This window comes from Grampus griseus (assembly GCF_964374135.1).
Source record: "Grampus griseus genome assembly, chromosome: 11".
NCBI classification, from domain to species: domain Eukaryota; kingdom Metazoa; phylum Chordata; class Mammalia; order Artiodactyla; family Delphinidae; genus Grampus; species Grampus griseus.
The window spans coordinates 49,377,437-49,404,061 of record NC_139005.1 but is presented as its reverse complement, the minus strand read 5'-3'; the positions used below and the strand labels follow the sequence as shown (position 1 = coordinate 49,404,061).

General features: G+C 36.5%; 1 protein-coding gene across 2 annotated transcripts in view; it reads right to left on the bottom strand.

The window, feature by feature from the left end:
- Positions 1-10,696, bottom strand: part of USP15 (ubiquitin specific peptidase 15) — a 127,102-nt gene extending 116,406 nt beyond the window's left edge. For both annotated transcript variants that reach the window (XM_082665047.1, XM_082665048.1), the window contains exon 1: positions 10,573-10,696. In XM_082665047.1, coding sequence (XP_082521173.1) covers positions 10,573-10,661 — 89 coding nt within the window. In that variant the 5' untranslated portion in view covers positions 10,662-10,696. The remainder of the gene's footprint in view (positions 1-10,572) is intronic.
- Between the last annotated feature and the right edge of the window lie 15,929 nt (positions 10,697-26,625).

Here is a 26,625-nt window from a genome sequence, read left to right as displayed (position 1 = left end):
GTATAGTTGTGTGTTGTTTTTTTTTTTTTTTTGATTAGTACATGTTTATGCTGACAACTTTCAGATAAGCAGTTCCTTCTTAATTGCCTAATACTGACATAAATATGACGTTTATTTTTTCAAAAAAATCCTACCTTTTTCTCCTCAAAGTAGACATAATACTGTCACTCTTTTACAACTAAGAAGATACATAAAAATTTCAGCCTAATCCAATGTAGCACACTTAATCTGAGAACAACATGCGTAACTATTGTGCGTAGAATTAACAGCATAAACAATTTTGGATATTCACTCTATGACTAATCCTCTCATTTAATAAAATACTGTTTAAATTACATGAGTTGCAATAGCATAAACCATTTTTTAATACTAAAAGAGATATTAATAGTATCTAGTATTTTATTTATTTTTTTGATGTGGACCTTTTTTTTTTTTTTTGGTACGCGGGCCTCTCACTGTTGTGGCCTCTCCCGTTGCGGAGCACAGGCTCCGGACGCACAGGCTCAGCGGCCATGGCTCACGGGCCCAGCCGCTCCGCAGCATGTGGGATCTTCCCGGACCGGGGCACAAACCCCGGCCACAAGGCATGTGGGATCTTAGCTCCCTGACCAGGGAATGAACCCACATCCCCTGCATTGGAAGGCGAAGTCTTAACCACTGGACCGGCAGGGAAGTCCCGTATGTAGTATTTTAAATCGTTATAAACTAGATATTTCACTGAATTTTTTTAAGTACCACAAACTAAAACTCATCAGTAAAACATAACCAAAGAAAGCTATGAAGTTCTTTCAAATAAACCATCAAATAAACCAAATAATCATCCCTTTATATCTTAATTTTTAGATCTGAAGTGTTTCCAACCTATTTTCTGCTCTGCACATTAAATTCATCAGTTGGCAAGAACTAATTTTTATGACCTCTTTTTACATCTAAACTAAGAGACAAATAAAGAACTCAGGAAGGAGGCCAAGTTAAGATTGTGAAAGTGAAAAGAAAACCCACAGAATCAGAGAAAATTCTGCAAATCATCTATCTGATAAAGAATTTGTATCCAGAATAAAGAACTCTTAAAATTCAATAATAAAGAACCAAATAACCAAATTGGAAAATAGGCAAAGGATCTAGACAGACATTTTCCCAAAGATATACAAAGGGTCAATAAGCATATATGAAAAGATGTGCAACATCATTAGCCACTATGAAAACTGAAATCAAAACCCCAATGAGATACCACTTCACATCCACCAAGATGGCTATAATCAAAAAGACAGGCAACAACAAGCACTTCAAGGATGTGGAGAAACTGGAGCCCTCATACACTGCTGGTGGAAATGGAAAATGGTGCAACTGGTTTGGAAAAGAGTCTATCAGTTCTTAAAAAGCAAACATAGAGACTCGGCAATTCCATTCCTAGGTATACACCCAAGAGAAATGAAAACTTGTGTCTAGACAAAAACTTGCACACAAATGTTCATAGCAGGATTATTTGTAACAGTCAAAAATTGTGAACAACCCAAATGTCCATCAACCGATGAAGGAATAATTCAATGTGGTGTATCTATACAATGGAACATTTTTTGGAAATAAAAAGAAATGAAGTACTGATACACACAACAAAACGGATGAACCTAAAAAACATGTTAAGTGAATGAAGCCAGGCACAAAAATCACACATATTATATGATTCTATTTACATGAAATACCCAGAAGGCAAAATTATAGAACAAGAAAGATTAGTAGCTGCCAAAAACAGGGAGATTTGGGTAGAAAAGGGGGCAGGGGAGACTGCTAATAGGTATGAGGTTTCTTTTAGGGATGATAAAAATATTCCAAAATTGATTGTGATGATGGTTGCACAACTTTGTGGACATACCCAAATCCAGTGAACTGTACGCATCAAGTGGGCAAATTGTATGATATGGGAATTATATCACTATAAAGCTCTTGTATTTAAAAAAAAATAAAGAAGAGAGTGAAAGGGCCATAGATCTGGATGGAATTATTACGGATGATTTTACAGAGATTGGTTTTGAAGAAACGGAAAGTCAGGGCTTAGTAAAATGTACTGGAAATAATATGAATGATGTGTAAAGTCCTATAAGGTAGGAGCATGTAAAGACTGCAGGAAACGGGAAGCACCATCTGTATCAAAGAGCTATATTAGTTAGAAATGAGACTGCTACGACTAGAAGGCTAAACCAGAAAGACCTAGAAAATTCTAGAGGTTCCTCACATGGATAACTAGATGAATATGGTGTTTTACTAATATGACAAAGCTGTCACTTCTTGATTCTAATACTTTCAAGTATTCATCCCTCAAAAAAATGCTTCCATAAATGGCTATGGCTTATCACTCATAGGCAGGCAGTACAGTTTAAAATGCAGGCGTTAGAGTTGACTGCCTAAGTCAGAATCTCTGCTCTACCACTGACTGAGTATATTACCACGTGCACTTAACTCTGTACCTCAGTTTCTGAATCTGTAAAATGACAACACTATCACTTATTTCATACATGCAAAAAGCTCTTAACCTTATAAAAGAGTGGTAATATTTGTAATCATAGCCACAACTACACAGTACATATACTTAGCCACATCTCTCCTGAGAATCAAGTTTCTTCTGCTTGATATCCAAAGTTACGAAAATACATTTTCCATCTATATCAAAGAAAAATTTCTTGATTAAACTGTTAAAATTTGTCAAGCTGTTATATTGCTAAAAAATATAAAGCAACCCAAATTATCAGGTCTCTTTAACCATGATCATTTAACCCTTATCATTCTTTTTTTCTTTCCTCCAGTTTTATTGAGATATAATTGACATACAGCACTATATGAGTTTAAGGTGTACAGCATAATGATTTCACTTATATGCACTATGAAATGATTACCACAATAAGTTTAGTGAACATCCATTATCTCATATAATACAAAATTAAATAGAAAAAAACTTTTTTCCTTATGATGAGAACGCTAAGGATTTACTCTAACAACTTTCATATATAACATACAGCACTGTTAATTATACTACAATGGAATACTACTCAGCCTTAAAGAATGAAATTTTGCCATTTGCAACAACATGAATGGATGTAGAGAGTATTATGCTAAATGAAATAACTCAGACAGGACAAATACGTATGATTTCACATATATGTGGAATCTAAAAAATGAACAAACGTAACAAAACAGAAGAGTCACAGATACAGAGAACAAACAGGTGGTTGCTAGAGGAAAGGAAGGTGGGAGGAGGAGAGAAATAGGTGAATGAGATTAAGAGGTACAAACTTCAAGCTGCAAAATAAATGAGTCACCGGTATGAAATGTACAGTGCCGGAAATACAGTCAATAATTATGTAATATCTTTGCATGGTGATAGATCATAACTAGACTTATTTTGGTGATAATTTTGAAATGTACAGAAATATCGAATCGCTATGTTCTGCAACAGGAAGTAACATAGTGATACAGGATAATTATACTACAAAAACAACCAACCAAACAAACTCATATAAAAAGAGTATGGTTACCAGAGGCAGGCGTGGGGGGAAGAAGAATTGGATGAAGGCAGTCAAAAGGTACAAACTTAACAGTTAGAAAATACATACATACTAGAGACGTAATGTACAACATGATAAATATAATTATCACCCTACCATTCTCAATCTTTTTGTTTTTTTACTACAGGAACTTGATGCTCTTTTTAATTTTGTCTCTAATGCTCCCAGGTTTTAACTGGCTCTCTATACTAAGTGAAGTCGGTAAGACAAAGAAAGACAAATATCAGATGATATCACTTACATGTGGAATCTAAAAACACGGATACAAATGAACCTATTTACAAAACAGAAACAGACTCACAGACATAGAAAACAAACTTATGGTTACCAAAGGGGAAAGTGTGTGAGTGTGTATGTGTGTTTTTGGGGGTGAGGTGGGGGGGTAAATTAGGAGAGTTTGTGATTAAAATATACAAAACACTATATATAAAACAGATAACCAACAAGGACCTACTGTATAGCACAGGGAACCATATTCAATATCTTGTAATATCTATAATGGAAAAGAATCTAAAAAAGAATGGATATATGTATAGGTATAACTGAATCACTCTGCTGTACACCTGAAACTAACACAACATTGTAAATCAACTATATTTCAATTTAAAAAAATAACAAAAACTGCCTCTCTGAAACTCAGAATAGCCTGGTCTCAGAGCCACATTGGACTTAACTTGTGAGAGCCTTTAACTTCTTTCACAGAGGAAGTCTTTTCTATGGCTACTTCTGCTAAACCATTTTCCTGAACCACAAGGAATTATCACACTAATATGTGGGTCTTCTCAAAACTAAAAGGAGAGTGGAAGGGACCGTATTCTTAATTCTCCTCCTCATGAAGAGGAAAAAGTAGTCATTACCCTCCTTTTCTTTTTGGAGAGCTATAAAGAAGCCATGCAGAATCTTACCGACAGAAGCAGTATTCTAGGCATAACCAAATATAGGTTAATCCTACAGAGGTTTTCTGCCTTCTATTAGAATCCGAGCTGCTTCTTTTTGAGGAGCTATTCTTGATTGTTCCCTCAGATACATCATTTTAATCTGTATCCAAAACTGAGGTCACTTACTACCAATCAGTCTTATTCTAGGTTTCTTTAGTAGTGGCTTCTATGTAAACTGGATGATAAAGTTGAAAGGAACTACATTCCCTTTGTTTTAAAGAATAGATGGTGAAAGAATCTGGAAAAACGACTTCAAAGGAATAAATATAAGATACAGAGTGTGAATTACAGTAGTAACTAAGGAAATGAAAATAAGAGGCACAAACCAGGCTGACATTACGCAGGGAAGGAAAAACTAGTAATCGCTGAAAAATTCTATATGGAGACTAAGAAGAAATAGTTTACTGCCTTATGAAATACTGTTTGAATTACATGTAAGTAGTGACAGCACAAAACATTTTTAATACTAAGGAGATACTGGTAGGATTTAGTATTTTAAATCATTATAAGCCAGGTATTTAAAAAACCAGCTCTGAAATCATCACACACCCGTAAAATGAGGTAAATAAGAGTACTTGCTCTTATTATATGCTGCACATGTATAAAGCATTTAGAATAGTGGCTGGAACAGAGTAAGCACTCAATAAAGGTTCACTAGTGGTGGTATTATCACCTGTGAACCACATGCAAACCAAATGATTCCTCTGAGTTCAGACTTCTCATCTACAAGAAAGGAATATAAATACATACTTTGATCCTTATTTTGAAAATCCAACCAGATAATGCATGCAAACACCTCCACCAGTAGTTCTCAACCTTCCCTTTATCTCCCTGCCAATATATCTGATGGTGTTTCAATTCACTTTTATAATAATTATGCTTTTTTTGTAAAGTGATTCTCAAAGTGAGGAAAAGAAAAATCACTCTAAACTCATGTAATAAAACAAATGTATCTAATGACTAACATGGCAAAATTGATTTTATTAGCAGTGATGTTACATGGACTGTCAGTTTTCAGGAAGATGTTAAAGAGGTATCAATATGGTTATGTACCTTCCACTGTCTTAATTCAAATGTGCTTTGACTTTGAAAATTCACAGAAAGTTGGTAAACATAGAACATAAAATATCGAACTTTCACATTTGCATTTTCTGTGTTGGGCTGTTCCTATGGATTCTTAGTTGAAAAAAAGTCTTATGTATTTGTGGTTTATTGTAAACCAAACACTTTTAAAAATATGGGCAAAGTACTAAAACAAAATATCCTACAAGTTCTTCCTATCTGCTTGATATGCTGTTTCTGTAAAACTATATGAAAAGGGGCCATATGGCCTCTAACAAATCACTTATGATTACTGATAAACAATTAAAACCCCAAATCTAAATAATACACGATCCCAGTTTCTTTTGTTTAAATGTACTTTTGCATCAAATTAATATTTATTCTACATATTCAGTAAATAACCTATTAATCTTTAAACATATTTTAATTTCCAAAAGCAAGATGTTAAGATTTTCTACCATATCTAAACTGAACAGTCACAAGAAACAAGTGTGGGATAAAATGGAAGAATTCTGCTGCTAAATATAAAATAGACTCCATTTAAAGAGAAAAGAATGTCCATTTTTTAAAAAAGTGGAACACTTTAAAATGCATCTTTAAAATAAAAGGCAGCGTAGAACAGTAATTTTAAAACCTGAATTAAAGCCCCAGACTGCTTGGGTTCGAATCTCAGATATATCAATGTGTGAACACCTCTTTGAGCCTATCCGGGTGAATTCCTATTCTGGCAAATGTGAATTAGAGCACATTCACATTCTAGTACCCTAGAATTGTGGTGATGAGTAAATAAGTTAACATATGTAAGTACTTCAACAATACCTAGCACAGTGTTTTTAAATGTAATATGATCGGTCATAGCCTGACAATTTTTTTCTTATTATACTTTCATGCAAGCAAGATTAATAACTGTCACAAAACTATTTTCTAAAAAGAACATCTAGTTAATACCTTGTATGTGCTAATAAAAAAAATGGTATGATTTAGGAAAAAATAAAGCCTGAATGTCACTAAGTAGATAAATGAAAACACTGACTAAAGCTCTGGATCTTCTTGGCCAATTAGGGTACATTAATCTTGGCTTCACTAACCACTTACAAGTGATTTTAAAACTTATGAAAACAATTAAATTAGGAAAAATTGCTTTTCTCGATTTTAAGCAACTAAAATGTGAAAAATACACTTTAATGTCCCTATTTCTGTCCTTATTTTCATCAATGTACCAACACTAAAAAACAGTTTTGCTTTCTGGTTTCATTTCCTGCAAATGATGTAATATATACCCTATTTCAGTGGTAAACACTTTGGTACAACTAAAGTTAACAGTAACAGTAATGTAAAAACTTCTCAACAAGTACACACTAAACAATTTGGAGTTCATATTGATTAATAGTGTCCATTTACATTATTAACTGATTTTTTGACTTAAGATTATTTTCTGTTAGTGTAAATCTAAGTCACAAAAACATAAGGGACCATACAAAATAAAGCCTCAAAGACTTCTAGGTAAAAGAGTAGGAATGGAAGGAAAGCTCTGAAATTGAAATTAGTGTCTCTCCTATCTAAAAACCTGACTGATGTGATTCCTTGGCAGTTTATTGAGACAAAAACATCATACATATTTTAAATGACTCTAAATGCAAATTAAAGCTACTCTCCAAAGTTACCTTAAACCTACTAGAGTTATTTTATTAGGGTTTATATAAAAATGACATGCAAAATTTAATTTATAAAGTTAGCTTTGAACATACTTGAACATAAAAATTAGTGAAAATGATTGGTAGATGAATAACATTTAATAAAATGGGGAAATAAAGCAGTGATTTTGGTGATTTGTAGTCATCTCTTTATTTACTCATAATAAATCTATTTTAAAAGAAATCTCCAAAGAGAGTATTCCATAACCCACAACATGCCTTTGTACATTTATTCATTTAACTATTATCCCCTTCAATAGGTTCCTCCATCCGTAATATACTTACATGCAATGAACTTTAAACAAATTTTCCTTTTATCTTAGCAGGAGAAACTACCATGTATCTGAAAATTAAATTATCTTTCATTCATCCTAAGCTAAACAGTTCTAGTTCCTTTATTCTTCCTCTATAGTTTCTAAATTCTAACAGTCTTGTTCCTGGTTTTCTGAATCTCTCCTTGGAGCTAAACACAGATCAAGAAACAGCATACAAGACCACTGCTTTACTCCATCTAATGCAGATCTGTGTTACTTTTATACCCAACCTTTTTAAGAGGTACAACTCTCTTGCATCAATTTTGACATTACTGTCACTATGAAGTCTAATACCAAACATATCATAAGGTTTGTTTCTCCTCATCTCAGACATGTGTAACTTATTTTCATTTCTAGAAGGTTAGCTTCCAGATAAAAATCATTCACCATTTACAAATAAACAGAAATTCATGTAGAAGCAAATTTTTATCCTTGCCCAGGTGTTAGCATTAATTACCAGAGTACTAAGAGGCAGTCCTTATCTGCAAAGTGCTCACAACCTAATTAATGAACTTTATTCATCTGCACACATTTCATTGTAACATCAAACATTAGTATTAAAATTTCAAGAATAAACTCATGGTAAACCTACCATTTTTTCTCAATAGTCCTTATCAGTCTTTCCAAGATAGTTATATACATATACCAAGACAATGTTCCATTTGCATATGGCCCATTTCAGCTATAAAATAACAAACAGGACTTGCCCAAATACCCATAAATGACTAATCCAACGATTTTTTAAGACCTTAAAAAGAGAAATAACTTTTTAACAAGTTTTAATGAGTTCCAAAAACATGAGCCCAAGGTACAACTAAATTATTAAATATCTTTACTAATTCTTTACTCATGAGTACATTATCAAATTTGTACTTACGAAATTATTCTCCTTAAAACTCTGAATCAAACTTTTGTTAATTCCTTTTTTGACAGGTTTCACCTGCTAATTCCAAGAAAACTGGCTCGCATATAAACCAAACTATATAGTTTCTGCAGTATCCCAGTACCATCTTTTTCCTGCATTTTTTTCTTTAAATAAGAGGGGAAATCAATTGTGAGGATAAAAATTTGCACATTCTGCTGTTACCTAAATATCTGGGCCTCAGTTTCCTTTTCTTTAAAATGGAAGCACTGAAATGACTCATTTATAGACTTCCAGTATTTACTCTTTTAAATAGATCTTTTAAAATGATTTACAGTAACTCTGTCAAAAAATAAAAATGCTAAACTTTAACATTTAGTGCTCACAATACTCATATTGCTCCCATCATCCTGTAGTATCAACACCACCAATTATTACTCAGTATATCAAAACCACAACAACATTAAAGAGAATACCCATATAAAAATACCTATATATTAAATTATAGATTTCTATTTTGTGGAAATCCACATTTATCTTTTTATGAGGTGGTAATAGGCAAGGTAAATTAAGAATTTTAAAGTGTTCTTTAACAAACAATAAGAATCAAGGATTCATTTCATCTTTAACAATCCACAGGCCAAGGTAAACATAAATGTCCTAGGAAATGTCTAATTTCCCCACAGTAATAAACATCTTAGGAACGCTGCCATATGAACAATAATTATTAAATATTTTTTGCTGTAATGCAACAAGTTTATGTTTACATCCTCAGGGATTTTTATCACATAAACATAGTATGCAGCCTAACAAAGTAGGAAAAAAGTACCAAGACTTAGATCAAAGTACTTAAATTCAAGTCCCAAGTCTGCCATCTACTAGTTTACTTGAAAATGATTCTAATACCACAGCATTGTATCAGAAATGGCGGTGATAAGAAGGTAACTAAAATTTAATGTTATCTCATAAATAATCTTTTAGAATATTTCATTGACTCAGGATAAACCCCTATAATGAAATTATTCTGTTCATTTCATAGATGAAGGTGCTGAGGTGCAATGATTTAAAGTAACTTTTCTCAAAGTCATACTGCAAACTAAGTGGTGAAAAGGTCTAATTTGGGTCTAAATCTTATGTTCCTTCCACTACGCCATATCGAGTAAATGAAAAAACACTCTGTAAATTATATACCACTGTATGGTGATGATAAGAAATGAAAATAACTTTTATTATAATAAAGAAGCGCATTATACTTCCTAATAAAACAGAGCACTTTATGTTACATATTCACATACTGAAGTTATTCTGAATACCACTTGATATGGCCCACAAATATTAAAATCTCCAAATACTTCCTTCAGTATTTTAAGTATATCCTTTCGTATTTTATAAGTTTGAACGTTAACAAGTGACTTAAGCCTCAAGTGGACTTATCTACTTTTTGCAGGCCTGCGTTATCCTTCAAACAGGAGGGAAGAACTGCACTTCTAAGAGAAACGCTACCGGCGTCTATCAAGCCTCCAAGGCACAAGACCACGTGGTACCACTCAGAAGCCTAAGGTTCCGTACTCCCCTCCCTCCTTTTGACAAGGAACTAGGAACTAAGGTTCCTTTCTCTTAAGTGGCGCCCTGACACATGCCACCTGTGTAGTACGAACCGCAAACATCCTGCAGGCGGCCTCCCGGAAGAATATGAGAATCAGAATAGGGAACTTGGAGGCCGACAATGCCAGGAAAAGAAATGACTAAAGAAGTAGAGAGTGAGATCCTGATCAGCTGCGGGACCAGGACCTGTCAAACATTAAGAGACTCACACCAACGAGTGTAACCTATCGTTCGGGAAGGCCTGGGGTGGGAGCGGCACTACCAGAGGAAGAAGGACGAAGAGAACTGCACGAGCCGCCGGCGCCGCCGCCGCTCCCCGCAAGCCTCTTAGCATGCCCCGACGAGCCACGAACCCTGGCCCTCTTTTCGGGTCCAATCTTTGCTCCAACCTTTCGGGAGCGGCCAAAATCCTGCTGCCCGAGGCGGCCGCCGCCGGACCTGCCCGCACCTGTCACCACCGAGACACCAGACCGCAGTTCCCGCCCAGTTCTCCACCACCCTCGGGCAACCACAGCCACCTCAACCCCTTTCCCTCACCAGGTGTCCCCTTTCCGGAGCGGGGTTTTGAGCAGCGTCGCGATGTCAGACCGCTGGATGTCCAAATCCGCCGCTCCGCCTTCCGCCATCTTCTTCCACTAGCGGTAGCGGAGGCGGCAGCGACGGACGGCGGCACGCCCCAGAGCATTGTGGGAATGGCGTCCCGCGGCCCCGCCCAGTCGGCAGGTCGAAACCAAAAGAGACGTAAGGTTGGGGGGGTGCGCCTCCGGAGAAGCGTTGGGCCCGGGCGGAGTGAGTGCGCCGCGGTGGTCTGCTGCCCCCCATCGGCTCCCGCCCGTCCAGCAGCTCGCCTCGGCCTCCTCCGGCCCGCGATCGCCTGGTTTTAACTCTTGTCTGTGGGGCCTCGGTCCTCTCGCGCTTCAGTGGTGCCACCACCCCGTCCGTCCTTGACTTCTGCCTTCCCCTCCCTCTTTCCCACAGACGCCTGAAAACCCTTATTTGCGCATTCACTCACGCTTGAGGGTGGGGCGGGGGGCGTGGGGACGCCTAAAATATGGCAGAAAATTTTTAACAGGTCCGTGACTCGAGTCTTTTCGTTGCGAGTCGCGGAACCTAAACTCGGTGAATATTGGGCCAAACAGAGAACAATACGAAACCGAACGCTTAGCCGCAGTGATCTGCCTGGGCTCTTTCTTGCGCTTCTACTCCTGCTGTAGATGGAGACCTTTTACAGGTTCTTTGTGACGCCTCCCCAGGCACACCCAGATAGCTAAGCTGCAGTGAAAAACATGTTCCAGTTCCTCGGTGAACAGAGTGTAAAATATGTATCGAATAATGCCAGGTACTAAAGGGGAAAAAACGGGCGAGAAACCCATTCTCCTAGATGTTAGGAAGTAGCATTTTCTTAGGCGCACCTTCGCATGGTGTGTGCACCTGAAAGTAGATAATACCAGCTATTATTTGAAGCTAGTTGTGTTATAAATGGGAAAATCGAGTTTCTCAAAAGTCAAATGCCAACGTCACACAGTAAGTGGAGAGGCAATCCAGCTTCCAAAGCCCACTGGCTATCTATACACTATAGTACTCTAATTACCACTCCGTATGAAAGCCTATATTAAAATGTAAACTGAGCTGCACTAGAGTCATAAAACAACCCCCCCAAAACCTTTGTACAACTAGCGGCTAGCACAATGCTGCCTAACATATAAGAACCACCCAAATATGTGTTTCATAAATGAATTGTGGCAAAACTGCTTAAGTAATTCCAAGCATGAAGATGTCTGGAGATTTGACTTTAAGATAACACGTGATGTGAAAAGACTAAACGATGGATAAGAATTCCTGCATGATCTCTCTTGTTTACTCATTTTCAACCTCTACCCTAACTCATTTGGTGAGAATGCAGTAACTGGGTGTAATATGCTACTAAGAAGTGCTAAATCCTTCCAAGAGTAGTGTATATTGGCATTGTAATTTGTGTGTATCAGCATTATTACTGCTTATTTTCTTTGAAATAATACTATTTTGTATTATCGTATCATCCTTGATTTGAAATTCTGGAAACAGCTTCCAATTACTGCTATTTCTTATACATTTGACTCTTGACAAGTTAAAAATTAGAGTTTGTTTAACTATGAATACCATCAAAGGGTTACGTTTCCCTCCTTTCCCACCCAACCTCTGAAAGAGAACTAAGTAGTTTTCCAGAGAAAGGCAGCATGATATGGGAAACATAGTGGAGTCATATGAACATGAGTTCAAACCTCATCTCAACCTCTAGCTGCAAAGTGTTTAACTTATAGTTTAGTCATTAAATTGGGAATAACAGTACCTATGTTAAAGAATTTTTATAAAGATTAAATGAAACAATGTGTTTATTACTTGGGACATAGTAGCCAATCAATAAACACTAATGTTGTTCACTATTGACAGGATGAATTGTAATAATGTGTAAATTATATCTCAATAAGGCTGTTGGAAAAAAGTTACGGACTTTGAAGGCAAACATACTCGCCATCATTTTATAAACATAACATAATTGAGAAATGATGCCTCATGCACACTCTGCTGTCCAATTTCCTTTCAAAGAAAGTGCATTTTTGATATGTTGAAGTCTGTAGCTATGCAAAAAATGAAATAACCTTTTCTTCATTTGCACCATGTTCAAGGCAATGAGTTAATTGGATATAGATGTGTAAGTTCAATGACAATTTGAATTATATGTCAGATTTATGAGGTCATTTTGTAGACCTAACTAGTTGCCTTCAGAGTCAAGAAAGAAATAATAGTCATAGTATTTTATTTAACAAGCACTTATAAAGCGCCAAACCAGGTTCTAAACACTTTGATGGAAGTATTATCTTGATCCTCATAACAACTGCATGAGGCAGGTATTATTATTATTACCATTCTGTAGATGAGGTATTGAGGCAAGTGGCAGAACCCAAATTTGAAACCAAACAGTCTAGCTCCAGAATCTAGAAGTTTTGAGTAAGCTTTTGTTTTTCTACTGACCTTCATGATCTTGATTACAGCAATCAACTTTCTAGTGACTTCAGTTTACTAATCTATGGAAATTCTGCTTATTTTACTTGTGCTTATTCTACTCTCAATTATGAAGAGAAATAAGATATTGTTTATAAATACTAAATTGGTTAAGGTCCACTACTGAATATTTTCTCTACTGAATAACTAAGTAGATAATTGATGAGAAATGTAACTTTCCCATGAATCACACAGATAATTGAATATAAGCCAGGGGTTACATCAGCTTGTTTGGAATAAGTATCTTCATTGATGCTTCCCTTAGTTAATTTTATAAAAATGTAGTATTTACTTGGTGATTGCCATTGCCTTCTCAGACTCTGCACCTTTCTTGTCCATTAAAAATTTAACCTAGGGCTTTGAATAGGGAAAGGGGGTATGCTGGGTACTTTAGAAATTAGGCTTGATATGAATAAAGTGCACCTTACATAAAGGCAGGATTCCTTCATCTTCAAATAATTTCCTCTCTGCTCACCGATGTTTAAATGATCCCTTTCAGAAAGGTTCTTGTATCCTGCAATTAAAAGATAGGACTTCAAATGTCAACAGTCCAGGAGAGAGTAAGTCTTAAAACTAAGGTGTTAAATGAGAGCTGGTTTTCAGCCTGAGATGGATCAGAGAAAGAAGAAAAAGCACTGCATTTTTTAAAAAAATAGAGCTGAATGCAAGAAAGTACAAAGAATTCCAAGAGGAGCTTTGCATACTTCACAATTTTGTTTGGTGCTGGCTACATGAGCCTAAGGAAAAATCAGCTAGAATCAGCACATCCCCTAAAGGAACAATGATTGATGACCTAGCTGTCTTTATTTCTCAACACTTCCTATCTCAGGTCTTCAGGAACCACTGTTTCATTTTTTCCTTCTTCCTTGTCCTTCCTCTACAGTTATTCCCTCCGATAACGCCCCACTCCCCCCATGCCTGTTCAACTATCTAAACCCTTCATTCTTTTCTCTTTTGTAATTTTATAACTCTCTTTTCGCTTTACTAGCTCTCTGGACAGCTAAAAGGCAGTGGAAAGGCGGGGGAGTAGTGCAAACACCAAAACAGCATGTAGTAATGTGCTTAATCTGTTAATGATATTTTTAAACTTGAGATATGAATAAAAATTGTAAGTGCCACGATGCAGTTTTTAAAACTTAAAAAAAACAAACCCACAGAGGCTTCTTATTTCAGATAAGTGTTAGGTGCTGATAAAGAGAAAGAAAAAGTAGTGAAATGAATACAGTGCCTTAGAAAAAAGGCCAGTATACTTGGATTTTGACTCTGGCTCAGTGCCACTAACTAGCTGGGTCACCTTGGCCAAGTTATTTAATCTCTGTGAACATTTGTTTTCTAATTAAAAATAAGGTGATTAGACTCTTCTGGGGCTGAAACTCAAATGCTTGCAAGGGTTCAATATAGCTAATGTAAATGGGCGAAGAAAAACTGTTAAGACAGTAAGGAGTTGTGGGAACTCTAATGAATGATCTGCCCTAACTAAAGTTACTTAAATTAAAAAAATTAGAACAAACAAAATTATACCTTCTACCCTAAAGGATGTAGAAAGTTTAATTTTAACATGGGCATGAAGTCTGCTAATGAATTAATCTGAGCTGCTACTTTTTATTCTCTATTTTGGAAGATACACAAAATGCTGTGAAAGCTGACACTACTCTGAAGGCTGATGTCAATCTATAGTAGATACTAAATGATCAGAGAACTAAATTGAATTGAATCAATAAACAAGTCGAATAGTCTTATACGTCTAGAATTATAGCAAAAAAATTCTTAAGACATAGTATAGTCTGTGGGTCCTAGATATTTCAAAATGAAATGTACCTGTATGGTGGGAAACTTTTCCAAGAAAAGACTCTGGTTATCCTATCCAATCAAGAGTAATATAGATTAAATCAAGGTTGATAGGAGGGAAATCTGCCTGTTTTATTTTTTCTTTATTTGTTGCTTATATGTATTGACAGGTTAAAGGTTGAATATGTTATTATATTTATATATAGACTTCAAGGTTGCTAAAGAACCACTTCATGAAAAAATAGAAATGCTAAGTAGCTTCTGGGTCCTTTTCCCAAGCTTCATAATAATAGATGGACTTTAGAAATCTAAATCATTTCAAACATGCTGATCTTTTGTTTTAAAGGACAGGTTAAATTAAACAAAATATTGATCTTAACATTATATACTTGATCATACTTACATAAGTTTTGTGCACGAGTTTAAAAATGTTTTCTTTTATGCCCATGGGTCTTCAAAATCTACACATCCAAAGTGAGGTAGAGACTTGTGTAATGATCCAGTGATTCTTCAACTATATAGAGTCCAGAGAGATTAACTTTGTTTCCTTCCAAGAGAGGACTGAATTATTCAGATTTTCTGTTTGAACAATCCTTCTCTTCATTTTGGCTTGGGTAGTGAAAGGATTTAAACTGCTTACACAGAGTTTTAGAGCAATATAATAGCAGTTCTTAAAGAATACATCTGTGTTCTGGGAGTGATATAAACATTGTATGAGGAATTTTTCATGATGTTGTCTTCCAGGTATCTCTAAGCAATAGGGGCACTACAGACCACATGGACAGTTTAGTCAAGTTAGAAGACATCAACAATGAAGGTAAAACAAGTCTAGTGATTTTATAAAAATATTTACTATCACTTTTTGTTGCTAGCCAGTATGCTTCTGTCTAGGCCCTTTGAACTATGTCAGTTGTGCATTTCTAAAATTATTTGTGGCCCAAGACCACTATGTAATACATTGGATGTGATTTGTTTAGCATGAGGAATTCATGATATGTGCAGGAAATAACAATATACCTCCACACATAACTTGATTTACTTAATGTTTATGGAAATTTAACACAATATAGTGGAAAATTATATATCTTAGAAAGACCTATATTTGAATGCCCCACTCTGCTACTGACTAGTTCTGTGATACAAGAAACTTTAGTTTCCTCATCTGTGAAATGGGAATAATAGACTTCTTTTATAGCATTCAGTCAAAAAGAGAATGAAGTAATGAATGTGAAACTCATAATAGAGCTCAATATATAGTAGCAATTATTACTTATGAAATATCTGTCCCTCTTAGACTGGGGCAGATACTAAATTTGAATGTTTAAACAAATTCATTAAGATCACAAAGCTGTATGCAGTAATATAAACAATTCTGTTAAAATTAGTAGTATCCTATGTCAAAGACACCCAATCATTAAAGTGGCCGAGAAGGATAATATTAAAAGTCCAGCTTTACTCACAGTCTTTTCTGTGAAGGTGTTTTTAAGGGTAAAACAATGTACTTGGAAGCCAATAGTGGAATATGATACAAAAATATTTTCATATGATTATGAATGTCCTCTAATTATAAATATAGATACATAATAGATCAAATACATGTGTTATAGTCATCTTACCTGTGGACTGAGACTGACAGCACAGAAGGCAGAGTAGTGGCTCCCCAAAGATGTCCAAGTCCTAATCCTGGAACCTGTGAATATGTTACCTTATGTGGCAACATGGCAAAAGGGACTTTGTTGATTTGATTAAAGTTGAGGACCCTGAGATGGGGAGATTATCTTGCATTATCCAGTTGGGTCCAATCTAGTCACACAAATCTACCGCTGACCACAGCCAGAAACTTTCCTGGCTGTGGTCAGAGGTAGATATGACAACGGAGGAGCAGCTTTGAAGATGGAATAAAGGGACCATGAGCCAAGGAATGTAGATGGCTTCTAGAAGCTGGAAAAGGCAAGGAAATGAAGTCTCCAGAAAGGAAGGCTGCCTTGATTTTAGCTCAGTGAAATCTGTATTCCACTTCTAACCGATAGAAATGTAAGATAAAACGTGTGTTGTTTCAAGCCACTAAGTTTGTGGTTACTTGTTACAGTAGCAATAGAAAGCTAATGCAGATAGGTAGTAGAACAGCCTATCTTGAGGAAATTAAGACAAGGCAAAATATTTTCAAATCTAAAATTGACCACTGTATCCACCTACTGTAGCACTACACAGATATGTTATGTCGTGGATAACAAGAAATTGGGCTCAATAAGATATATTCTCTGGACTGCTGGTTCACAAAAGTATGGAAGATATTTTTAGCAATGAACTGTAAAACTGACACAATATAGAAAGTAATAGCTATACTAAAGTCTTCAGTGATTATGAGATACTTTTTAACTTTTTAGGCAATGTTGCCTAATTCTTAACATCAAATTTTAATAAATATTCATCAAGAATGATGACATGGAGTTTGTAAATTATGCTGATTACATTTCCACTGGGTCAGGTATAAGCCATGGATAGATGACTGTAGATACAAACAGCTTCTGGACCAGTTGTAGTAGAATAATTATTGGCATACTATGCAGAGAAACGCTATAAAGACTCACTAATAGAGACTCTGAAACAGTTCAGGGAAGCAAGAGCAGCAGTTAAGCCAACCTCATGTACTACAATCAGAGGAAACTGAGTCAAGATGACTTATGAGGAGTAGAGCTGTAAATACATATGAGCTGGATAATACATATAACTGCTAGCCAAAATAGATTACAAATCCGTACACGTGGTCAAAACTTTGTTTCCTTCCTTCCTTCTGCCCTCCTTCTCGCCCTCCTTCCCTTCTTCCCTGTCTTCCTTCTGATCTCCCAAGGTATTTGACACAGGTCTATGTGGACAATGGTTCTTTGATAAGTATATACTTACTGAATGAAATGGCTTTGCAGGCAAGTTAAAACTAAGGATAAAACCCATGTCTACTGACTACTTAAAGTGGTTAATGGAAAACAGAAGTAGATCAAGGTAAGGAGGAAAGTACCCTGTCTTTAATAGGCAAGAGCTGAGTGGTTTTAAGTAATGCCCTTTAGACTCCATAATGCTCTAACCGCTTTTGAATAGTTCGTGTAAATGGTGCTATACAGCAAGTTTCTTTTAGCCCTTTCAGAGAAAAATGAATTTCAATTTTGTTTCTCTTGAAGTGGAAGTAAAAGAAACTAGGAAATTAAAAGACAGTTCAGAACTGTCAGACTTCCAAAATAGAGGAATTTTTCTTCAAATTCTTCTACTGTTAACATGGTTTGCATTTGTAAGCTTTCTATTTTCATATTGCATAAAATTAATTCAGAAAACAAATAATAACAATTTATAAAGATGTGAATACTTTTTTGTCTGAAAGAACTTTAAAACTATGTTAAAGAGAGTAAATAAGTTTTTTTAAAATATAGAAAGACTCATCTAAGGGAAATGGTAATTCACTGGGAAGGAAATTTTTACTGACAATGATTTTTTTAAAAATTAAATTAATTAATTAATTTATTTTTGCCTGCATTGGATCTTTGTTGCTGTGCGCAGACTTTCCCTAGTTGCAGTGAGCGGGGGCTACTCTTCGTTGTCGTGTGCAGGCTTCTCACTGCGGTGGCTTCTCTTGTTTTGGAGCACCGGCTCTAGGTGTGCAGGATTCAGTAGTTGTGGTTCGCGGGCTCCAGAGTGCAGGCTCAGTAGTTGTGGCGCATGGGCTTAGTTGCTCCGCGGCATGTGGGATCTTCCCAGACCAGGGCTCGAACCCGTGTCCCCTGAATTGGCAGGCAGATTCTTAACCACTGCGCTACCAGGGAAGTCCCTACTGACAATGATTTTATTACATGTTTGCTATCATGATATGGAAGAACATTTGTGATGAAATCAACTCAGGAATTAGGTGTTTCTTTAAAAGCTATAGAAATAGTATTTGCTGATTAAGAATAGACTTGGGTACCTCAGATTAAATTCTAGGGCTTCCCCCTCTAAAAAGGAACTCTTAAATTAGGTAACAAGGAATCTAAGAAGAGAATGCAGTCCTTCATATGAACTTCAGAAAGGGATGATAGAACTCATTTGGAATTTATTCTTCCTTTTCACCACTGAAGGTATATTACTTATCCAACGGACTGTTAATGGCTGGAGGGTTTAAAAGGAAAATGGGTGTTTCTAAACTAACTCAGGCAGTGTTTCTAAAAGTCTGGTCTGTAAATTAGCTGTATCACAAACACTTAAGGTGCATTTTAAAATGTAGATTATTAGGCCCAACTCCAGACACAGTGAATCAGAATCTTTAGGGGATACGGTTTAGAATGCTGCATATTAACAATCTCACAGGTGGTTGTTATGCTCTCCAAAGTTTGGGAAGCATTAGTGTAAAGAGATAGGTTAGCTTCTTGAATTAATTTTGCCGAAATTCAGGCAATGACCTTGTGATAAGAGTGCAGTTATATTGTAGCTGTAAGGCTGGATTGTCAGTTCTTGATAGAAGAATTTCTATCCCCAGCCCTCTAAGAATATTTAGTTTCAGTAAATTAAATGAACAAACTCTAATATAACTGTCATATACTGTAACTGGCATCACTTCATCTAAGATTCTTTTCCTTCCTAAAAATTATGGCAATTTCTTTAATAAAAATGCTGGGTTGTATCAGTGGATTGATTTTATATTCAATCATTTCTTCTTTTTGATATCTCTATATTAACCATTTATAGTCCATTTGGCTTCATTTTTTTAGTAGATAAATCATATTTTAGTTAAAGCACAATAAACTAAGAATTGTGTATCTAATTGATGATAACTATCTTTAGTAAGCAATGTAAAAGTAATTTATTTTTATGTTAAAAAAGTTGTACTGGGCTTCCCTGGTGGTGCAGTGGTTGAGACTGCGCCTGCCGATGCAGGGGACACCGGTTCGTGCCCTGGTCCGGGAAGATCCCACATGCCGCGGAGTGGCTGGGCCCGTGAGCCATGGCCGCTGAGCTTGCGCGTCCAGAGCCTGTGCTCCGCAGCGGGAGAGGCCACAACAGTGAGAGGCCCGCGTACCGCAAAAAAAAAATTAAAAAAAAAATAAAAATAATGAAAAAAAAGAAAAAAAAATTAAAAAATAAAGTCAGGGTTTTAGATTTGTTACCCTGATCTAATTTAGCCCTAAGTCTATAATAAATATTAGGGAGAAAAGCTCTCATTCACTTTCAGTGCCTCAAATAGTAAAATACAAACTCTTGAATGGAGAATCAAAGATGAACTATTTGAGAATGAGAAGTAAATATTATTTGAACAATATTTACAGTAGTCGTTATACATGAAGGGGGCTCCTGGGAACACTGTAAGCAAGTGCTTAACTCTTGAAATGACAAATAGGGAGGAAACAGTCTGAAAATATCCATTTGTAGAGTTGAAATCAAATGTCCTTAGAACTCAATGGACGTAGCAATCATCTCATTTAATCCTTACCTTTTGGATGAGCAGTTTAATACTTAGAAACAGTGCAACTTACCAAGGTCATAAAGCTAGTAAAAGGGTAGGGTCAGGACTAGCATCCAAATAACCTTACTCTTACTTCGTTGCTCTTGCTATAATGTCACATTAATTCAGTAAGTCACTATATTAATGATATTGGGCATTCTTAATGTAACATGATTTGCTACTAAATTGGAAACTGTACTAATAGTGCCAAAGGTCAGAGTACTCCCTATGGCAGAGACTGCTTACTGTCTCTAAATGTATACTCTCCTTTTCTTCCATGGCAATAGAAGTTTCAGCTGAACACATGGCTACACAACCAAACACTCTGGATGTTTTTTTCTTTTTTAAAACCACTTTGAGATATAATTCACATACCGTACATTTGACTCCTTTAAAGTGTGCAATCTAATGTCTTTTAGTACATTCACAGAATTGTGTATCCATCTCCCCAATATTAGCATATCGTCATTACCTTCCCCAAACCCCATATCCCGTAGCTGTCACCCCAATCCCTTCAGCCCTTCAGCCCCAAGCAACCATGAATCTATTTTCTGTCTCTATAGATTTGCCTATTTCGACATTTCATTTAAGTAGAATCATACAATATATGCTCCCTTGTGACTGGCCTCTTTGATTTTGCATAATGTTTTCAAGGTTCATCTATGTAGCATGTATCAGTATATCATTTCTTTTTATTGAATAATAATAATAATAATTCCATTGTATGGATATACCACACTTAATTTAATCCACTCATAGTTGATGGACATTTGATAGGTTTCCATTTTTGGACTACTATAAATAATGTTGCTGTGAACATCACGTACAATTGTTTGTGTGGATATTTCCACTTCTCTTGGGTATGTACCTAGGAGTGGGATTGCTGGGTCAAATGGTCACTCTATGTCTAATCATTTGAAGAACTATCAGACTGTTTTCCAAAGTGGCTGCAGCATTTTACATTGCCACCAGCAGTCTATGAGGGTCCCAATTTCTGCACATCCTCAGCAATCCTTGTTATTATCTGTCTTTTTGACTATAGGCATCCTAGTGTGTGTAAAGTGATATCTCATTGTGGTTTTGATTTGCATTTTCCTGATGGCTAATGATATTGAGCATCTTTTCATTTGCTTATTGGCCCTTTGTATATCTTCTTTGGATAAATGTCTATCCACATTCTTTGCCCATTTTATAATTGGATTTTTTAATTACTGAGTTATGTGTTCTGTAAATATTTTAGATCCTAGACCTTTATCAGATAGATGATGTCCAAAAATTTTCTCCCATTGTGTGGGTTATCTTTTCACTTTTTTGTTGGTGTCCTTTGAAGCAAAAGGTTTTAAATTTCATGTCCAATTTTATCTGTTTATTCTTTTTTTGCTTGTTCTTTTGGTGTTCTAAGACATTGCTTAATCTGAGGTCCTAAAGATTTATACCTATATTTTCTTCTCAGAGTCTTACAGCTTTGGATCTTACATTTAGTCTTTGATCCATTTTGAGTTAATTTTTGTATGTGGTGTGAGGTAAGGGTCCAATTTATTTCTTTTGTATGTGGAAATTCCAGCACTATTAGTTAAAAATACTATTCCTTCCCCCATTTAATTGTCTTGGCACCCTCTTTGAAAATTAACTAATGATAGCTAGGAAGACTCTCCATTTTATTCATCTCTCTATTTATCCTTATGGCAGTATCACAAGGCATTGATTAATCTAGCTTTGCAATATGCTGTGAAATCGAGAAGTGTGAATTCACCAACCTTGTTCTTCTCTCTCAGGATTGTTTTGGCTATTCTGAGATTCTTGAAATGCCTTAATAATATTAGAATTAGCTTCTCAATTTTTGTAAAGAAGTCAGCTGGGATTTTGATAAAGATTGCTTGGGGTCTGTAGATCAGTTTGGGAAGTAATGTCATCTTAACAATTGTCTCTCAATTTATGAACATGGTGTCACACCATGGTCTATTAATCTCCCTTGCTAATACATGTGGTCATGTTCTAGGTTGTGGTCAATAGAATGTGAGCAGAAGTGATATGTGAAACTTCTTATTCATGCTCTTAAAAGGAAGGATCATGTTTATCACTCCCCCGTTTGTGTTCTTCCTTTCTGGTGGCTGAAAATTGGAGATGTTAGTGGGAGTTAGAGTTACCACCTTTTCCATAAATTGGAGTAGATGTCCTGTCTCCTCTTTTTATAAGGGCTTTAATCCCTACATGAGGCCCCACCTTTATGACCTAATATAACTTTAATCACTTCCTAAAGGTCCTACTTTCAAATACCATCACACTGGGGATTGGAGCTTCAATATGTGAATTTGGGGGCCAATGATACACAAAAACATTTCAGTTCATAGTATTCTGCCACTGGCTTTCCCAAATTTATATCCTTCTCACAGGTAAAATACATTCACTCTACCTGAATAACACCAAAACTCTTGACTCTTTCCAGCATCAATTCTAAAGTCCATCTAAATTACATATGGGTGAGACTCGAGCGATGATTCATCTTGAGGCAAAAATTCCTCTCCAGCTGTGAGTGAACATGTGAAACCAAGCAGTTCTGCACTTCCGAAATTCAATGTGAAACAGGCATAGGATAGACATTTCCATTCTAAATGGGAGAAATGGGAGAGAAGGAATGGATGCTGGGTCCCAAGCAAGTTAAACTCTAGCAAGGCAAATCCCAATGGATTTTTTTTTAGTGTAAAAATTAATTAAGCGTTTATTTAAGTTTTAGTTTAATTAAGTTTTTTTAAAATTAATTTTTATTGGAGTTCATTGGATCTTAAGGTGAGAGAATAGTCCTGGTTGGATGCTCTGCCCTCCAAATCTCCTGGAGTGGCCAATACCATCCCCATGGCTCAGTGGGAACACACAGTCTACACCACAGTTCTTCCAGTGGGCCTCATGCCCCCACAGCTCCAGGCAGTCCTACCCCATAGCTTCCCTCCGTGGCTGTCTGGACTGTTGAAAGTGAGGTGGTGGCCCTGAAGATCTCTGAATCACCCTCAGGGCCATTCTTTTTTTTTTTTTTTTTTTTTTTTTACATCTTTATTGGAGTATAATTGCTTTACAATGGTGTGTTAGTTTCTGCTTTATAACAAAGTGAGTCAGTTATACATATACATATGTCCCCATATCTCTTCCCTCTTGCATCTCCCTCCCTCCCTCCCTCCCTATCCCACCCCTCTAGGTGGTCACAAAGCACTGAGCTGATCTTCCCCTCAGGGCCATTCTTCCCTTATCATGAAGAATAACACATGTTCACAGCCTAATAGCACTATGGTTGAGGTCCTGTAGGGTCTAAGAAGTCTGACATCCTTCCTTCATTTTGTCCCCTCTCCATTACTTTCAGTTCAAACCGGCAGTGCTGCTGCTGGGATGGTTGATTAGATCTGTGATTCACACCCATGTTAAACTCCTAATTGAATGGTCAGTCAGCCATACCCTTAGCATTCTCTTCTGAACACACTTGCTCATTTTTTTTATGGACGGGCTGAGAATTTTCCAAATATTTAAGTTCTAGTTCCTTTTTGCTCAGTAATTCTGTATTCAATTCAAATCTCTTTTCTTATATTTCACTATATGCAGTCAGAAGGAACCAAGCTACTCCTTCACATTTTTTTTGGAAATCTCCTCAGCTGAATACCCAGTTTTATCATTTGCAAGTTCTACCTTCCACAACACACTAGAATGCAAACACAAGTTAGCCAAATTCTCTGCCACTGTATAATGAGGATAGCCTTTCCTCCAGTTTCCAATAATCTGTTCCTCATTTCCATCTGAGACCTCATCAGAATGGCCTTTTACCGTCCACATTTCTACCAGCATTCTGTTCATGATTATTTATGTATTCTCTAAGAAGGTGGAGGCTTTCTCTCTAGTTTTCCTCTTTTCTTTCTGAGCTCTCACCAGCATCACCTTTAGCAGTCTCTTCATGACAGTATGAGATTTTTCTACCATGTATTTCAAAATTCTTCCATCCTCTACCCATTACCCAATTCCAAAGGTACTTCCACATTTTTAGATATTTGTTACAGCAGCATCCTACTTCTTTTTTTTTTTTTTTTTTTGCGGTACACAGGCTTCTCACTGTTGTGGCCTCTCCCGTTGTGGAGCACAGGCTCCGGACGCGCAGGCTCAGCGGCCATGTCTCACGGGCCCAGCCGCTCCGCAGCATGTGGGATCTTCCCGGACTGGGGCACAAACCTGTGTCCCCTGCATCGGCAGGCGGACTGTCAACCACTGCACCACCAGGGAAGCCCCTCATCCTACTTCTTAATACCAATTTCTTTATTAGTTAGGATTCTTCAGAGAAACAGAACCAATAGGATACACACACATATATAAGATATACATATACATATATATAGGATATACATATACATAAATTTATTTATTTCTTTATTGGCTTATGCAGTTATAGAAGTTGAGAAGTCCTATGATCTGTCATCTGGAAGCTGGAGGGCTAGGAATGCCAGTGATATAAATTCCAGTCTGAGTCTGAAGACCCAAGAACCTGCAGAAGGTGCAGATGGTGCAAGTCCCAGTCCAAAGACAGGTGAAGACTGATGATTCAATTCAAGCAGTTAATCAGGGAGAGAGAGCCATCTCATGTTTCCTCCTCTTCTTATAAGGGCACTAATTCAATCATGAGGACCCCACCCTCATAACCTAATGTAATCCTAATTGCCCTCCAAAGGACCTACCTCCAAATTCCATGGTGCTGGGGGTTAGGACTTCAAAATATGACTTTGGCTTGGGCACCACATTCTGGTCATAGCAAAAGGTTAAATTACAACTAAGATGCAAATGAAGAAACAATTCATAAATTGAATCCTTTTAAAATTTATTTTATTTTTTATTGAAGTATAGTTGATTTATGATATGATATTAGTTTCAGGTGTACAACATATTGATTCACTATTTTTATAGGTTATGCTCCATTTAAAGTTATTACAAAATAATGGCTATATGTCCCTGTGCTGTACAATATATCCTTATTGCTTATTTATTTTATACATAGTAGTTTGTATCTCTTAATCCCCTACCCCTACATAATTTTTTTTCCCTACATAAATTAAATTCTTGATCTGAGAAAATCTCCCTATACTACTTGGCTTTTGCTGTGCAACCAACTACCCATATACTTGGTAGCATGCAGGGAATATAAGCTTTCATTTATTTCTTACACCTATTGTTACTAAGGCTTGACAAATCTAGTTTAGACTCAGCTGACCTTGGCTCTAAGCTGCAAGTTGGGTCCAAGTATGCCCTACATTTCTGTTATCATAAAGATCAGTGTACCTGAGGCATATCCTTCTGATGTGAAAAGCTGGAATGCAAGAGAGAAAGCTCAGTCATATAAGCACATTGCAAGCCTCTGGTCCTGTCAGGTCCATTAACATTCAATTGGCCAAAGGACATTAAATGGCCAAGCCCCAAATTAAATAGGGGCAAAATATACTCCTCTCCAGAGGAGGAAGGAAAAGAATGACTATTTGTTGAACAATGTTTTAAATCTAATCTACTACAGTCTACTTTTTCAGTCACAAATTTTTATTCACCAACCCTATGTAAAATACACTCACTTCCATTTCAAGACACCCCAAAAGTCTCATTCAGTCATGACATCAGATTTAAAGTTTAGGATCACATGATTTATATAAGTTTTAGAGTATCTCTTTGTGATTCAAAGACCTAGAAACCTAAAGGATACGGTATCTGCTCTCATACATTCAACATATGATGGTGGAACAAGGACAGGATAACTATAATAGACACTTACATTTGAAAAGGAGAAGAATGAGATACAGATAGGAGTCACTGGCTCATACCAATTTTGAAATCTTGCTAGACAAGTATTTCCAAGTACCTCCACCTTGGGGGTCTGGGATGTTCCTTGATGAAGTCCTAGTTCCGTCTCTTGGAACTAGAGTTCTGTCTCTAGTCCTAGTCCCATCTGTGCTTCTTCATGGCTCTTTGCTCTGTCCTCTTGTGGCGAGGAAGGATCTTTATTTTTTTTTATCATCCTCCTTAGCCACTTCTGAAGAGGGCTTTTCTTTGTAGCTAAGATGATGTCATGGTCTGGTCCCTGCCTATAGAAAGTTGGAGCCCAAAGTTCTTTTTACATTTGAAAAGTCTCAGTTTCTTTTAGCTCAGGCCTGTGGTGCTTTGGCTAGAATAGCTTTCAAAAACAGTCATGGATTTTCTATATTGATTCCAGTCAATGCTACATACCAAAATGCTCCACAATTCTCTTTGAGGTATGGTCATCCTACTTTATAGACTTAATTACA